Source organism: Ctenopharyngodon idella, chromosome 15 (assembly GCF_019924925.1).
Source record: "Ctenopharyngodon idella isolate HZGC_01 chromosome 15, HZGC01, whole genome shotgun sequence".
Taxonomy (NCBI): domain Eukaryota; kingdom Metazoa; phylum Chordata; class Actinopteri; order Cypriniformes; family Xenocyprididae; genus Ctenopharyngodon; species Ctenopharyngodon idella.
This window is the reverse complement of record NC_067234.1, coordinates 18324380-18341404: the sequence shown is the minus strand read 5'-3', so window position 1 is coordinate 18341404 and position 17025 is coordinate 18324380. Positions and strand designations below refer to the sequence as shown.

At 37.3% G+C, this 17025-nt stretch overlaps 2 protein-coding genes across 3 annotated transcripts; one reads left to right on the top strand and one right to left on the bottom strand.

Annotated features, from left to right (window-relative positions):
- Positions 1-76: 76 nt before the first annotated feature.
- On the bottom strand, positions 77-11576 carry LOC127495612 (odorant receptor 131-2-like). 2 transcript variants are annotated; one of them, XM_051862550.1, is made up of 2 exons: positions 10858-11576; positions 77-1348 (listed from the first exon to the last, which is right to left on the bottom strand). In XM_051862550.1, the coding sequence occupies exon 2, from the start codon at positions 1335-1337 to the stop codon at positions 387-389; it is 951 nt and encodes a 316-aa protein (XP_051718510.1). In that variant the 5' UTR covers positions 1338-1348; positions 10858-11576; the 3' UTR covers positions 77-386. The 2 variants fall into 2 exon arrangements, with proteins under 2 accessions (XP_051718510.1, XP_051718511.1); XM_051862551.1 differs by lacking the exon at positions 10858-11576 and adding an exon at positions 1551-1993.
- Positions 11577-15714: 4138 nt separating this feature from the next.
- or95a1 (odorant receptor, family 95, subfamily A, member 1) lies at positions 15715-16671 on the top strand. The gene has a single exon (XM_051862495.1). The coding sequence runs from the start codon at positions 15721-15723 to the stop codon at positions 16669-16671; it is 951 nt and encodes a 316-aa protein (XP_051718455.1). The 5' UTR covers positions 15715-15720.
- The last annotated feature ends 354 nt before the right edge of the window (positions 16672-17025 follow it).

The window sequence follows — 17025 nt, the reverse complement described above, 5'->3', positions numbered from 1 at the left end:
TAATTATGTTCAAATAAATTACTAAAACTTAAAACAATATACATAAAATATTTGAAAGTGTAACAAGTAATGGCAATATTGTAATCGATTATGTGATACACTAAATAAAATACTCTCTAAATCTTTGTAAGTTGATTCTGACAGTCACGTTTACTTAAGTCAACAGATGTCACCCTTAAACAATACACTACATTTCCCAAGACAAATCTTGCTGTTGGCCAGACAATTTAAAACTCTAGATCTTCATTATTAGAATATATCAATTAGTATGGGATGTTTAGGTAGTTGGTCAACCAAAACTGAGTTTTGATGCATTACAAATTTTACTTCATGACATTTTGAAAGGAATTTAGGCAAGATCAAAATCCTTAAAAAAAAGATAATCATTATAGTTTATCAGTGTCAGATGAGATAACATTGTTTTTGCATCTGATATAGTAAGCCATGGCTGCATAGAATTTCTCATCTCTGAACCCATAGACAAGAGGACTTACTGCTCTAGAAGTGATACTAAATGCCAGGAAATTTATAAATCGGACAGTCAGATATGAATGAATATCATACTCCATAACTACAGCCTCAATGTAAGGGCACATCACCTCGGCAGTACATAAAAGCAGCTGAAGGATGTGGAGGGAAATGGTTCGCTGCCCTTTTGCTGCTGACTTCTTGTCACCAGATGCTGCGCGTGCAGCAATATATATCATTACATAACAAAAGACTTCAATGATCAAAATAGCCACAAGCCCCACAATATACAACAGACCCCTAGCAAAATGACGAATCTTATCCGGAATCATAATCTCATAGTGGCAGTGTGTGAGTTGAGACAAGTATTCACGAGAGGCAGTGCTGATGAGAATGAACATATCAACAAAGGGGTTTATGGAGCTCAGGATCCAAATCATTAAAATCACCATTATAGCTCTTCTAGAGGTGGAGATCGCATGATGTCGGAGAGGCATGCAAATGGCCACATAGCGCTCCACACACATGGCACCGATGGTTAATGGTGCACTTACTGCAACTGCTTCCGTTAACATGCATATGGGGATACAGAAATGCAGAGGTAATAAAACAAAGTTGTATGATAAGAGCACCACAAAATCTGTCAGACAAAGAAATATTAGGTCTACCAAGAGAGAGTGACCAAACAATATATAGCGTGTCTCTGTTCTGAAAGTCTCTTTCTTGGAGAATATTAAGAGCATGAGGAAGATGAGGTAGATGAAGGGCCACACAAAGATCTGGGTCAGCGCCAGTGAAATGTTCCTCCGGACGGGGTCAACTTGGATCAGTTGCATCTGCTCATCACCACTGGCATTCTGACTGGCCATTGTGCGCACATCTGGGAGACAATTAGACAGACAACAAAAGCACATTTACAACAATTCACAAAATATGTGAGAAACAACTCATCAATGATACTTAAACAATGAATATGTACATTCTAAATAAGGTCCATGTTGACTTGAAAAACAAAGACTGAACAAGTATTCAGTTTACAACACAGAAAAACACGAAATCAGTGTTACATAACCTTGCTATACCATTTACTGAAAGTATTCTTGACTCTGTCCTTGAGCCCTGGTCATCAGGCGTAACTGTACCTGCATACTGTGAACAAACATTTATAAAGGGTTTGACAGTGAAACTCTAAAAGATGACATCTTCTTAGTTGATGACATCTAGAGCTAAATTTAGATTTGCTTGTGTGTTGGGGATAGACATGGAGCACTGAGACACAATCATGCTTAAAACATTCAAACTGTACAGTAAGATCAAAAACACTAACCTTAACAAGTAATATGCAATACCATAACAGTGAGTTATAGTACACTGCCTGTAACAAAATACAAATAGCTAAAGTACATACATTTGAAGGTTAAAGGGTTGGTTCACCCAAAAATGAATTTACTCACCCTCAAGCCATCCTAGGTGTATATGATTATCTTCTTTCAAACACAATCAGAGTTACAGTATCTCACAGAAGTGAGTACACCCCTCACATTTTTGTAAATATTTTATTATATCTTTTCATGTGACAACACTGAAGAAAACACTTTGCTACAATGTAAAGTAGTGAGTGTACAGCTTGTATAACAAAATAACTCAACACACAGCCATTAATGTCTAAACCGCTGACCACAAAAGTGAGTACACCCCTAAGTGAAAATGTCCAAACTGGGCCCAATTAGCCATTTTCTCTCCCCAGTGTCATGTGACTTGTTAGTTTTACAATGCCTCAGGTGTGAATGGGGAGCAGGTGTGTTAAATTTGGTGTTATCGCTCTCACTCTCTCATACTGGTCACTGGAAGTTCAACATGGCACCTCATGGCAAAGAACTCTCTGAGGATCTGAAAAAAAAAATTTGTAACAGCCTTTAGTTGTAACAGCCAGACAAGCAAAGAAAAAAAGCATGGTCAGGTGGTGTTGGTTATGTTTTTATGTAATCATTATTTGACCTGAATCACTGAACTCATTTAGAGCCCAATCTCTGAGTTAAATTTACATTATTGATTACAGCAGCACTGTGATTCTACAGCAGAAGATCAGCTTTTACAATATAATCCAAAGGGTTTCACAAAGGTTGTTCTGAAAAAAAAAAAAAAAAAAAAACTTGCCTTTAGGCACACACAGACATCAAGAATCAGCCTGTGAATCTCAACAACGGCGACAAGCAACATATCCTGATAAACAGATCAACTCTGAACATTAGAAAACAAGCTACTAAAAAGTCACATAAAAACAGAAAAAATAAATAAATAAAAATAGTGACAATAAAGGAAATTACTAAGACAATTAAGCTCCTAATTTATTTATGCAGCAATGCATGATGGGAGCCATGGATGAATTTTGATTGGTGGCTCCCAGAATGCACTGCAACATGATTTATTATTCTCACCACTGTTCACAGGCTGATTCTTGATGTCTGTGTCTCTAAATGCATTGCCTTTTTTTTTTTTTTTTTTGGTCAGAACACCTTTTGAGAAATCCTTCAGATTATGTTGAAAAAGCTGATCTTCTGCTGTAGAATCACAGTGCTGCTGTAATCAATAATGTAAATCTAACTCAGAGATTTGGCTCTTAATGAGTTCAGTGATTCAGGACAAATAATGATTATGTGAAAATATAACCAACAACACCTGATCCTCTTCTTTTCTTTACTTGTCTGGGTGTTACAACTCAGACCAGCCCAAACAAAATCTAATGTTAAAAAGTCAAGGGTCAATTGTGATTTTCTCCTTTGGTGACTCTGCTTGTTAACATCAGGTGTCTTCAATAATGGTCAATCATCACTCAATTTATCACTTAATTATCTCATTAACTTTAACACTGCTTCAGTGGGTGGAATAAAAAATATGGCAGGACGTTTACTTTCTGACCCCTGGACTTTACACCTCTGGCGAAGACCATACAGCGGTTTAACAGGACAGGTTCCACTCAGAACAGGCCTCACCATCGTCGACCAAAGAAGCTGAGTGCATGTGCTCAGTGTCATATCCAGACGTTGTGTTTGGGAAATAGATGTATGAGTGCTGCCAGCATTGCTGCAGAGGTTGAAGGGGTGGGGGGTCAGCCTGTCAGTGCTCAGACCATATGCCGCACACTGCATCACATTGGTCTGTATGGCTGTCATCCCAGAAGGAAGCCTGCAAACAGTTTGCTGAAAACAAGCAGACTAAGGACATGGATTACTGGAACCATGTCCTGTGGTCTAATGAAACCAAGATAAACTTATTTGGTTCAGATGGTGTCAAGCGTGTGTGGCGGCAACCAGGTGAGGAGTACAAAGACAAGTGTGTCTTGCCTACAGTCAAGCATGGTGGTGGGAGTGTCATGGTCTGGGGCTGCATGAGTGCTGCCGGCACTGGGGAGCTACAGTTGAGGGAACCATGAATGCCAACATGTACTGTAACATACTGATGCAGAGCATGATCCCCTCCCTTCGGAGACTGGGCCGCAGGACCCCAAACACACCTCCAAGATGACCACTGCCTTGCTAAAGAAGCTGAGCCAAGGTGATGGACTGGCCAAGCATGTCTCCAGACCTAAACCCTATTGAGCATCTGTGGGGCATCCTCAAATGGAAGGTGGAGGAGCGCAAGGTCTCTAACATCCACCAGCTCCGTGATGTCGTCATGGAGGAGTGGAAGAGGACTCCAGTGGTAACCTGTGAAGCTCTGGTGAACTCCATGCCCAAGAGAGTGCTGGAAAATAATGGTGGCCACACAAAATATTGACACTTTGGGCCCAATTTGGACATTTTCACTTAGGGGTGTACTCACTTTTGTGGCCAGCGGTTTAGACATTAATGGCTGTGTGTTGAGTTATTTTGAGGGGACAGCAAATTTACACTGTTATACAAGCTGTACGCTCACTACTTTACATTGTAGCAAAGTGTCATTTCTTCAGTGTTGTCACATGAAAAGATATAATAAAATATTTACAAAAATGTGAGGGGTGTACTCACTTCTGTGAGATACTGTATATTAAAAAATATTCTTCCAAGCTTTATAATGGGAGTGTATAGTAACCGATATTTTGAAGCCCCAAAAAAAGCACATCCATTCATCATAAAAGTAATTCATATGGCTCCAGGGGTTAATAAAGACCTGCTGAAATGAAGTGATGCATTTTTGTAAGAAAAATCTCCATATTTATAACTTTATAAACTAGAATAGCGGCCACATCATTGAAAGCTATTTGTTGGGTGAGGGCGCAGAAATCGATGGAATATTTAACAAAGAAAAGTCTTTCCCTGGCTAGGGCAGTGAAAGCTGCAGCAAAATCCATTCTGGGTCTGGTATTCTGTAACTTATTAGTCCAAAGATGATGACAATAACAGTTCAGTTTATTAAACAAAGCAAAGAGGATGGTCCAAAAGAGCAAACACAACAGCATGTGAACATAAAACAAACAGCTGTGATGATAATGAGTGTCCATGGAAACTGATGAGTGGCTTGGAAACAGGGAACTGATGAATATAAACTAGAAGTCCATGAAAATTAATCTAACAGAACATAATTGTGACAATAATTCTCCAGTGTTCATGCTGTGTTCGTTAATTTAATATATCTTGAGGTTGTGGAAGTTAGCATGCACTGTTAGTAAACACAAACAAGAGTAAAAAGATTTTGGGAAAATTTGTGTTTGTCTAAATGTAGATGTAGTCAGTATCACAGTACAGATCTGAGCCAAAAGCAGGCCATAGCAATGCCAAATGTCAACCAAGAACAAAGAAATAAAACAGAACTGAACCTTATCTGATTTTTTATATATTATTTACAGAATCATCTCAGCATTAACAAACCTGTTAACAAGCAGAATCACTGAAGGAAAGAAGAGCACAGAAAAAGACAAACAGAAACACAAAAGCTACAACTGATATGTAACTTAGCTATTGATAGTTTTATAATCATCATGAAACAGCCTGAATCATTGATAACATTTGAATATAATAATCATGTTGCATTATTAAGATATTTAAATTACAAACCCTACTACACTACTAAAATCAGTTAGATAACTAAATTGATATTAAAGTGATAATGACAAACACAGATATGAGCAATCAGCATATGAATCTCAGCAATGGTGACAACAAAATATTCAGACAATCAGATCAACTCTGAACATCACAAAAATACAGAACAAAAACACAGCAAAAATAAAAGCAAATAGTTTGAATTAAAGAAAATAATAGGACAATTCAGCTGCATAATTTATTCATGCTGTGATGCATGCTGGGAGTTTTGTACTATTGTTCCCAGCATGCATTGCGGCATGACACTTTTGATTGTCACCATTGTTGAGATTCATGTGCTGATTCTTGATGTCTTTGTGTGTCATCGTAGCACAATTTCTGTGTTGTTTTTTTTAAGTCTTCATACTGCAATGCTGTGTTGTCTCATGTGCTGGGTTTGTAATATTAATGTTTTAACTGCACAACACAATTAATAACACAAATGACATCAGTGACTATTTCATGATGACTATAAAGCCATAAATAACTATTATCGTGTGATCTCACTTCATCTTTCTTTGCTACTGAATACTGGCACAGAAGCCAAACATATAATAAGAGTTAAGAGCCTAACTAATGGAAACACCAATCACCATTATGGTGATACCAAATGCAAAAAACAAACATTACATTTAGACCCCTTCTCAATAAGAACTTCTGTAAAAGTTTTTTTTTTTTAAAAAACAAACAAAAAAAAAACAATCATAATTTTTCAAGTTTTTACATAACTAACCTACATTTGTAAGTACTTCAGCCTACACACAGGCTCTACTCTTCAGCACAATGGTAACCCCAAAAATTCAGACATACCATTTTTGCTACGTAAGATGGTCTAGGGTTAGAAAGCTGCTTGAGAAGCCCTGCAGCGGTCAACCTGAAGCTTTCACCTGCACACCCACTGAAGCTAAGCAGGGTTGAGCCCAGTCTATATCTGGATGGGAGACCTCCTGGTAGACAGGGTAGCTGCGGGAAGAGGTGCTAGAGAGGCGAGCAGGTCTGATCAACCTGTGGCCTAAGTGGGTCCTAACGCCCCAGTACAGTTGCAATAAGCTGTACTGTATAAAGGGTTAACATAAACCCCAGAATATAAGGGGTGTAACCCTGGGGCAAAAATAATCCCTACATTACATCACATACCATGTAGGTAGTTAGTTAGTTAGTTTCACATCACAAATGAAATAGCTCTTTATTTAGTTCTTACAACTTACAAGGATTTACTCTTTTTTTTTTTTTCATTTCTATTTTTATTGTTTTTGAAAGAAGTCTCATATGCTCATCAAGCCTGCATTTATTTGATCAAAAATACAGTAATATTATTAAATATTATTACAATTTAAAATAATGGTTTTCTATTTGAATATACTTTAAAATGTTATTTATTTCTGTGCTGCAAAGCTGAATTTTAATCAGCCATTACTCCAATCTTCAGTGTCACTTCAGAAATCATTTTAATATGCTGAATTATCACCAGTGTTGAAAACAGTTGTGCTGCTTAATATTTTCTGGAACCTGTGATACTTTTTTAGGATTCATTGATGGATCAAAGGGTGAGTTGTTGATATCACTTCCACATGTTGGAAAAAAGCCTTTTTTTAATAATCTTTTCAATGCTTCGAAACAATTGGAAAAATTGCTTTGCAAAATGATTCACTGTTTTAAAGCATTTGAAACACCACACATTGGTGACCCCTGCTGGTCAAAACGGTGTAAATGCATGAATACACCTTTTACAAAAAAAATAATAAAATAAAAATAAATAAATAGATACATAATAATAAAACACTAAATCCTTGCATCACCAGAAGTGTACATGTGTATGTGATTGTCGAAATATTTGGTATCTGAACAAAATTTCATGGAGATATGTATTCACATTTGATTTTCACAACACATTTTACAGAAATATGTTTTGAGATTAACATTTGCTCTGTTGTAAGTATAAACCCTCTGGGTTCTACTTGTACCTGCTCCGAGGTGGGACTTGAACCCAGGTTGCCAGCATAGGAAACGGGCACAAGAACGAGAAAACTAAAGACCACAGTCCTTCGTTAGTGCTCCTCTTGAGGTCTGGGTAACCATACAGCTCTTTGCTAGCTGGTTACGCTTACCTCCTTAAACCTCACTCACATCTGGGTCAGGACACTAATATAATCACACCCGGTCCTAACCTCCCCGATCTAAGCAGACTCAAATGTGTATCACCACCATGGGAGGCGTAATCGAACATAACTGACCGACATTAAGATCTCGTAACTGAACACACCTGACCATCACTGAGATCTTGTAATCAAATAAAACCGACACTCACTGAAATTTCGTAAAGAAAAAAACATCCATCATTGAGATCTCGTCACAGAATAAAACTGACTGTCAATGAAATCTCAAAACTGACCATCATTGAAATCTCTCAACAGAACAAAATCAACCGTCTTTGAAATCTCAAAAAGAAACAAAATTAATCATCACTGAAATCTTATAACGAAACACGGCCTGTACCAAATGAACAAGCAGGGACCAAACACACAAAAGTATAGAATAATGAAGCACTAAACATATACATTAATAACAATCTGTGTTAACCCATGCAAGGTATAAATCATTTTCGTGAATTATTGGTATACTAACATCAGTAATGGTACACTGACCAACTTTAAATAAAAAAGCGTCCAAAAACATACAGTATATATATGTATATATATATATATATATATATATATATATATATATAACTAAAGGAAATGGTGCACTCTCCTTTTGATGTTGACTTCTTGTTGGCACTATAGAGGCTATGTAGCACAATCGTTACATAACTACTACTCATGTTTGTTTGAGATACTGAGTATCACAAAGTCCATAAAGTATAATTGCATAACTTTCTTTTTTAAAGAAATTTTCACAAAACTATGAAAGTGTTTTGGGTGCTGTACTCTCTGTAGGCCAATGTTTATTAAACATATTTACATCATTATGACATTATGAGGAGATATCACTCTGGAGATTAATCAGAGTGAGAAGTCATTGAATAAACATTTGCTTTGCAGCTTGGCTCGGAGCAACTCGCAAAGGGATCAAGCAACTTGGCCTCATGTTGCCAGGCGGGTTGCATCAGCGCAAACAATTAGGAAGCACAAATTACACTGATATGCAAAGTTGATGGCCTTTTTAACCTTTAAAGCACATAATTAGTCACTTAGGATTTGACTCTGTGAAGATTTGAACAACTGTTTTCCATGATGCACGTCTGACCCTCAGGGAGAGGGTAAGAATGGTAGGCTTTCAAAAACATCAACTCATAACTAAAATAACTGGACTTTTTAGAGTGTTTTAGTGTAACATATAAAGATTTGAATATTCAGCTCATATAACACCACAAATTGAGCTTTGTATATGCTTAATCTTAGAGCAAAGATATTTTTAATGCATCAAGTATATAGACCAAGGATGAGTAACTTGGTTCCTGGAGGGCCACTGTCTGCTTATTCAGGTGTGTTTGATTAGGGTTGGAGCTAAACTCTACAGGACAGTGTCCCTCCAGGGCCAAAGTTGCCCATCCCTGATATAGAATTGTAGGATGCGAGAAGGTGGTATCTACAGAGAATCATTAAAGGCATGCCAATATGAAAACAAAGCAAAATCTTGGAATTTAAGGTCCTGTTTACACCTGGTATTAAGATGCGTTTTGGTCGATCAGATTACAATCTGTCACTTTTGTCCACTTTCAACCATTTCTGTCCTGATTTCCTCAAGGGGAGGGTCTATGGGCGGGTAACTGTATGGGGTTTTTCAGATCTTTCGATCTAATGAAAAAAAAGCTAGCACAATTTACATATGAATGCACCCAGAGACAACAGATAAACATACTTATATAGCAGCTTAGAAACCAGGAATGGTGAGAGAACATTGTGCTTGGTACATATTTTGTCTTCAAACCAAACTTGGATCTCCAGCCAACAAAGTTTAAACCCCGTCTGGTTAGAGCGATTCCCATAATGTTTAGGCATTAGGTAAGTAGGCGGAGAGTAGGCAGTCTTTTGTGGCTGTTCAAACACATTTGACCACATGATGTTTACACTACGAAAGAAATCCGGTCTAATGTGTTTTCGACTACCTCGAAGTGGTCGAAAGTGGACAAGCTCAAAACGTTTTAGACCCCATTTAAACCTGTATTTAACATCATCCACATCCATCTCTAGGTGTAAACAGGGCCTTAGTCGATTTAGAAATTCTACTCTGAATGCTTTTTTACAGTCTAAAAAAAAGAGTACATCTGGGAAAAAGATCCAGATAAAAAAAAGAAAATAAATGAATAAATAAAATAAATGAAATAAAATAAAGGTAGCTCCCCCGCTAGAAATTTTACATTCTCAGAACGTCCCCACTCGTGTTAAGGACGTTGCCTAGTAACGTTACCAGAACGTTCAAAGACGGTCACGGTGTGGAGTTCTTTTAAGGGTTGGGGCACATGTTTTGGCGGACCTTTACAGAACATTCAGGACGTTCTCTGAACGTTTAGTTAACCATAATTTATTTGTGATGTTCCCAGAACGTTCCTGCTGCACTTGTCAAAAAATGAATTGAAAATTTGTGAAACTGTGTGTTTCTGAAGCACATTTGTTTCAAAACAAATCGTGAGAAAAAAAAAGATCAAATAAATTTGTTTGCTTAGAGTTGATGATTTCATCATTGTTGTACAGTGACCTTGGTCATTGATCTCTGAATATTGTATTCCTTTCATGTTTTTGTAGGCCTATAATACTGCAAAAGAGCCTGTCCTACTTTGATATTTGGAAAGTTTTCATCATTATGCAGAAATCATTTAGGCAAAACATTTAGACAAGAATCAAGAGCCCATCTAAAGCAAACACTCACCTCAATAACGGTGATTTCAAACTTTATTATTTCATCTGGTAACATTCCAAGAACATTCAGAGACGGTCACGATGTGTTCTTTTAAGGGTTGGGGGACTTTATTTGGTGGACCTTCAGGGAACATTCAGGACGTTCTGGGAATGTTTAGGGGACTATTACTATAGGACGTTCTGTTAACTTCCCAAATGTCCTCTTTGTAACGTTCTCGCGCAACCATAAAATAACCAAAATAGAACGTCCCCCTAAACTCATATCGAGAACGTTATTAAATGACCAAACAGAGGACCGCGTGGGAACGTGCACAAGAACGTCGCCTTCTAAGTGGGTTGATACTGATGTGTAAAAGCTTTATTTTCTGTAAAGTTGTTGTCTGCACGTTGATTTAAATTACAAATATATATGTTAAAACTAAAAGGAACAAAGATTTAATTTAGCTAATATAACTAAGTTTAATACTTACATCATTACATCTCACATAGCTCTAAGAGAGTAGCAGCACTTCTAGTAGTTGACCTGAAACATGCAGACAGCTCTTTTTTTCAACCCCCCAACTGCTCCAGATGTTCTTTATGATAAAGCTTGCTGTTTGCTTTTTGTTGTTCCCTCTTCTCTCCACATTTTAGGTCAGTGCACTTCAAGCAGTTGTGAGATACGTGTTTCACTGGCCTTATGACGCATATGACACTGCAGATCAAGCTGTCAATGTACTTTCGTCTCTGAGTACTTTGTCTGCCGCACTGCATAACAAACAATATGGTAAAATAAGGCAGAGCACCAGAGGTCGCAGTCAATAATTGATAGCCCTGTTAATGACTAGCCATATGAAACATACAAACATTCTGAGTATGCTCTTCTAGCAGTGAATATTTCACAACTTATATAACAGATTAATAAAAAAAAAAAAAAAAATTAAAAAAAAGAAAGAAACGAAAAAAATACTTAACCACAAAATAACTTTATTAAAGTTAATGCAATAATTTAATGATACTTATTTAATAAATAGAAAATAAATGTTTTAAAGTAATGAATTATTTCCTTTTTAGATTATAGTTTTGCCATAGGGTCTTGTTAACCAGATGAAAAATTAGGTGTACATATAAATCCTTGGATTTAATATTTATAAAAATTACAGCACACACACACACACACACACACACACACACACACACACACACACACACACACACACACTGCTTTCCATGTTTTATGACCTAATGACCTTTCCATAGACCTAATGATTTTTATACTGTACAAACTGTATATTCTATCCCCTAACCCTAAACCTACCCATCAAAGAAAACTTTCTGCATTTTTTACCTTTTTAAAAAGTATGGTTTATGAGCTGTTTTCCTCATGGGGACCAAAAGATAACCCCATGGTCAAAAATGATTACTATCCTCATGGGGACATTAAGGAATACCAGGTACACACACATACAGGGGTTGGACAATGAAACACTGGCCAATATAGTGTTGGAGGTTTCACGCATATATGTGCAGTGGCCAGTTTATATGTGTGGTGGCCAATCTTCACTAATTTTACATTCCATCAGTAAGAGCAGAGTGTGAAGGTTGAATTAGCAGAGCAATAGCACAGCTGTGCATAAAATATTGCAATCCACACAACATAATGGGAGACATCAGAGTTCAAAAGAGGACAAATTGTTGGTGCGTGTCTTGCTAGCTCATATGTGACCAGGACAGCAAGTCTTTGTGGTGTATAGAGAGTCACAGTATCCAGAGTAATGTTGGCATACCACCAAATAGGATGAACCACATCCAGCAGAAGTAACTGTCAATGCAACAGGAAGCTATCTGAAAGGGATGTCCTGGTACTAACCCAGATTGTATCCAAAAAACATAAAACCACAGCTGCCCAACTCACTGCAGAATTAAATGTGCACTTTGACTCTCTGCCAAAAGTGTTTGTCGGGAACTCCACAGAGTCAATAGATCCGACACATCATTATGCTGCTATAGCCAAACCTTTGGTCACTCATGCCAATGCCAAATGTCTGTTTTAATGGTGTCAACAGTGCAAATCTTGCTTTGATGAACCTGGATGTGAAGTTGAACATCTCCCATGTACATCAATAATTTTGCAATAGCAATGGCTATCCAGTCATGAATAGTGACGTTTTTAAAACTTTAAGTTACAGCTATCCCATGACATGGAGGTGCAGGCGCGATCACTTGCACGTGAACTGGAGCGTGTCTTATAGGCTAAATGAACCGAAACTCAGCGTATAGGCTGCTTGCCTCGCAGACATGAGAAATATATCTATAGAAAGCTTGAAATGTCTTTTAAGCAAAATAATTCAAAACGAAAAGAAATAGGCTACTCTCTGATGGTGTAGGCCTAACCCGAATGAAATGTGCATCTGTCTCTATGCGGAGATGATGAGAGTCAGCAATGTCAACATCTTTGCAGCCGACACTGATTCAGAAAACATTAGTTTATTAATAAACAATTAAAATGTCTCCTTGCTGTTTTTGTCACATTCATAATCATTACTTTTGCCGGTTCTTTATGGCAAGCTTTCCTGCGGCGCGAACACAGCAAAATCCGGGTACTTCAACTAATAGTTCTAGGAACTATAAAAAAGGTTCCTCTGGTGCAAAAGCCCCTTCACAACAAAATCCCCAGAGTTAAATCAACTCTACTCAGAGTACATTTGGTCCCTCTCTAAATAGTGTTAAAATAACACTGAAGCAGAGTTAAAGTTAATGAGATAATTAAGCAATTAATTAAGTGATGATTGAGCAATAATGATAAACACCTGCTGTTAACAAGCAGAATCACTGAAGAAAAGAGAAACACAAGAACTACAGCTGACTTCAGTCACAGCCTTAGATGAAATCAACTGAAGATAAAAATCGTTAAATCTCTGTAGATCTGATTAAACAACTCCAGAAACAGCATTACCAGCTTTATGTATTACTAACCAGATTGACTTTATTTTCAAACATCTACAGAATTGAGAATTAACAGAAGTTTATTGGTCAAGAAAAGAAAAGAAAAGAAAAGAAAAGAAAAGAAAAGAAAAAAGAAGCCACCATCATGGAGAACAGCGTTTGCTTAAGTTGGGCTCTTGACACTTGACTTTCTATGTCAGATTTTTTTCTCTAACAATGCATATGTTGTTGTAAAGCAGAGACGTTGGTGCTTTACAGTGAGTAGCTGTTAGCTGCTTTTATATGATGTAGTCAATTTGAGATCCAAAGCAACTGATCATATATTTTGTCATTTATATACTTTGATTTTACATTACCAACCCTGTGAAACTACAGCATGAGACGAAAGAGTTGCAGCAAACTGATATATTGAGTAAATTTAAAAATAATTATTGTCACCACTGTTGAGGATTGTATGCTATGTTTTCATGTATAAGCCTGAACAATAATAGTTGTTCATTTTTAGCACTGAAGCATTTTTGTTGTTGCAATGCGGAATCTCAGTCAAGGAACCAAAGAGAAAGAGACCTCCTTGTGATGCTAATTTGAAATGGCTTTCAAGCAGCAAATTCAAGATGATCTACTCCTTTAGTATTTTGATTCAGCAATGTACAAGTGTTTGCGGTGAAACACTATTGCAATTGCTCAAACATAAATTATTTAAAAAAAACATAAAAGGGTCAAGAGCCCAACTAAAACAAACCCTGACCACCACGATGGTGGCATAATTTTTTGACCAATAAAACACTAACATCTAAACCGCTGTTAATTCTCAATAAGAACTTCTTTAGAAGTGTGACAGAAATAAAGTCAATATGGTTAGAAAAAAGTGAATCAGATCTTTTAATCAGATCTTGAGAGATTTAATGACTTTTATCTTCAGTTGATTTCAATTAAACGGTTTTGGCTTAACTCAGTTGTAGTTCTTGTGTTTCTCTTTTCTTCAGTGATTCTGCTTGTTAACAGCAGGTGTTGATCATAAATGTTCAATCATCACTTAATTAATAGCTTAATTATCTCATTAACTTTAACTCTGCTTCAGTGTTATTTTAACACTATTCAGAGAGGGACCAAATGTACTCTAAGCGGAGTTGATTTAACTCTGGGGATTTTACTGTGTTTTATTTGATTTCTTATTAAAAGCAAATTGATTTTAAGTTAAAAGCAAGAGATGAGATTACATTTTTTTTTTTAAAACTGGTATTACACCCAACTTTTCTGTCCCCCTCACTTCTGAAATGATGACTACGCCCCTGTATGTCAGTGCAAGTTACTTTCAGTTTAGTCTAGGACTAGCTTAAGCCTTGTCTGTGAAACTGGGGGTAAATCTCTGAAGATCTGATTAAACAACTCTACAAACAGCATTACCAGCTTCACTTATTACTAACCAGACTGACTTTATTTCTGTCACACGTCTACAGAAGTTCTTATTGAGAATTAACAGAGGTTTTGATGTTGGTCTTACAGAAAATGTTTCTTTTTGAGGTCACCATCATGGAGATCAGTGGTTGCTTTAGATGGGCTCTTGACCCTTGACTTTTGTTGAGTTGCTTCTTTATCAGCGAATGCAGATGTTTGTAGAAAACATTTCTGCATTAGCAAAGCAAATTTTTTTTTTTTTTTTTTTTTAATAGTAGCAAGCAAATGATTATATGACAAATAAAGTCACAGCAGGTGTTCGTATGTTTGAAAGAATGTTTCAGGAACATCAGACTAACCTTTAAATAACATTCTACTAACAAAAAGGAAACTAGATGTTTTTATGTTCTTGGAGTGTTACAAATCCAAATCAACATTCCCAGAATGTTGAATTCTAAATCAAAATTAAGTTGAAAGAACGTTTGAGGAACATCATACCTTTTAAAACATGTTCCTCTAACATCACGAAAACTGGACATTCCCAGAACCAACACTGAATATTTGGAGAACGTTCTTATAACAAAATACTGTTAGCTGGGAAACTTGACTTGTTTTGTTTGGATTGTTTGGTTAATTGCTATAATGATGTTTGGTGTTCATATAGCGTGAAATTAAGCCATCCTATGGGAAAACAAATCCCATTCCTTTGTCATGCAGCAAATCTTCAGCAATATAAAAGTGGGCTACCCATCTCTGATCATCTTTTCATTTCTCTTCCAACAGAGGCAGTGTGGTGAGTGAACAAGCGTGTGAAGTTCATTTTGTGAATAGAAATCAGATCAGATGCAGCTTATTCAATTAATCACACATTCGATGAGATTGCATTGTACAATTACCTGCAGTTGTTTTATATGGTTTTCATTTTCCACATTCTAAACTAAATCAATGTTACTTTGCAAACTTCCTTTCAGCCTTTGTAACATCAGCAGTGTTGCAAAACGCTTGAAAACATGCAGAATCTGACAGAACTCCCAGGCAACACGACATCCAGCAATAACCTCTCTGTCATTGTGAAGGTGTGTGTGGTGATCCCACTCTTCATTGCCTTCCTGTTCTTCATCCTCCTGACGTTGTACATCTTTGCATCTCACAGGCAGTTCTTTGACAGCTCCCGTTATATCCTTTTCACCTACATGCTGATGAATGACACCCTGCAGCTGCTCTCCTCCGTGTCCCTCTTCTTGCTAGCAATGGGCGGGGTGCAGTTTGCAGTCGTCTACTGTGCTCCACTGCTGTTTGTGTCCACTGCTACCTTCCTAAACACCCCACTCATCCTTTCCACCATGTCACTGGAGCGCTACGTGGCCATTTTCTACCCGCTTCACCGTCCTGCCATCTGGAGGCCGGAATGGATTTGGATCATCATATTAAGTCTGTGGTTCATCAGCTGCATCCTGCCCACTATCGACTTTGTCTTGATGCGGCTCAAGCCGGGTGTAGATGTCCATTCGACCCCTTTGCTCTGCAAGAACACTGTGCTCAATGCTTCTCCTATTCAAGCTCTGTTCAAAGTGAGCCTCAATGGGATCTTCTTTGCAGTGGTCGCTGTGGTCATCCTCTTTACGTACATTCGGATCCTTCTGGAGACCCGTCAGATGCGGCAGGACCGAGTGTCAGTAAGCAAGGCTCTGCACACAGTGCTACTTCATGGGCTCCAGTTGCTCCTCAGCATGATGGCTTTCTCACAACCTATCGCAGAACTCTTACTTGTCCAGCGTGTCAGCTTATCTCAAGCAGATATGTCTTTCATCTACTATTTCTGCTTCATTCTGCTTCCTCGCTTTCTGAGCCCGCTCATTTACGGCCTTAGAGACGAGAGCCTTAGAAGCTATGTGAAGAAAGCCATGCCTTGTTATGGTGCACGTATTGACCCACATAAAGAAGTCAAAATGACTAAATAAGATTGCAAGAACAGTGGGTTTGTTTGTTATTGCTTTTGTAAGAGTGACAGATAGAACATTTAAAATCAATGTGCATTCTGTTGTATATTTGACACGTACACCATCAAAAACCAAAGTTTAATATTTCGCCACCTTGGAAATATAAGGTTCTATCTGCATTCTGAGCAGTTTTGAGATATTGAGCTTCAGAGTTTTTGCATTCCATACTCCTTTGTAGATAGAACCTTTTTTTCTAAAAAAAACAAAAAAGTAGCAAAATGTATACAACTTTTAAAAAAATAAGTTTTCACAGAATAATAATATGTGAATAACTCAATTTTGACAAAAATGTCATATAGAACCTTATAATTCCAA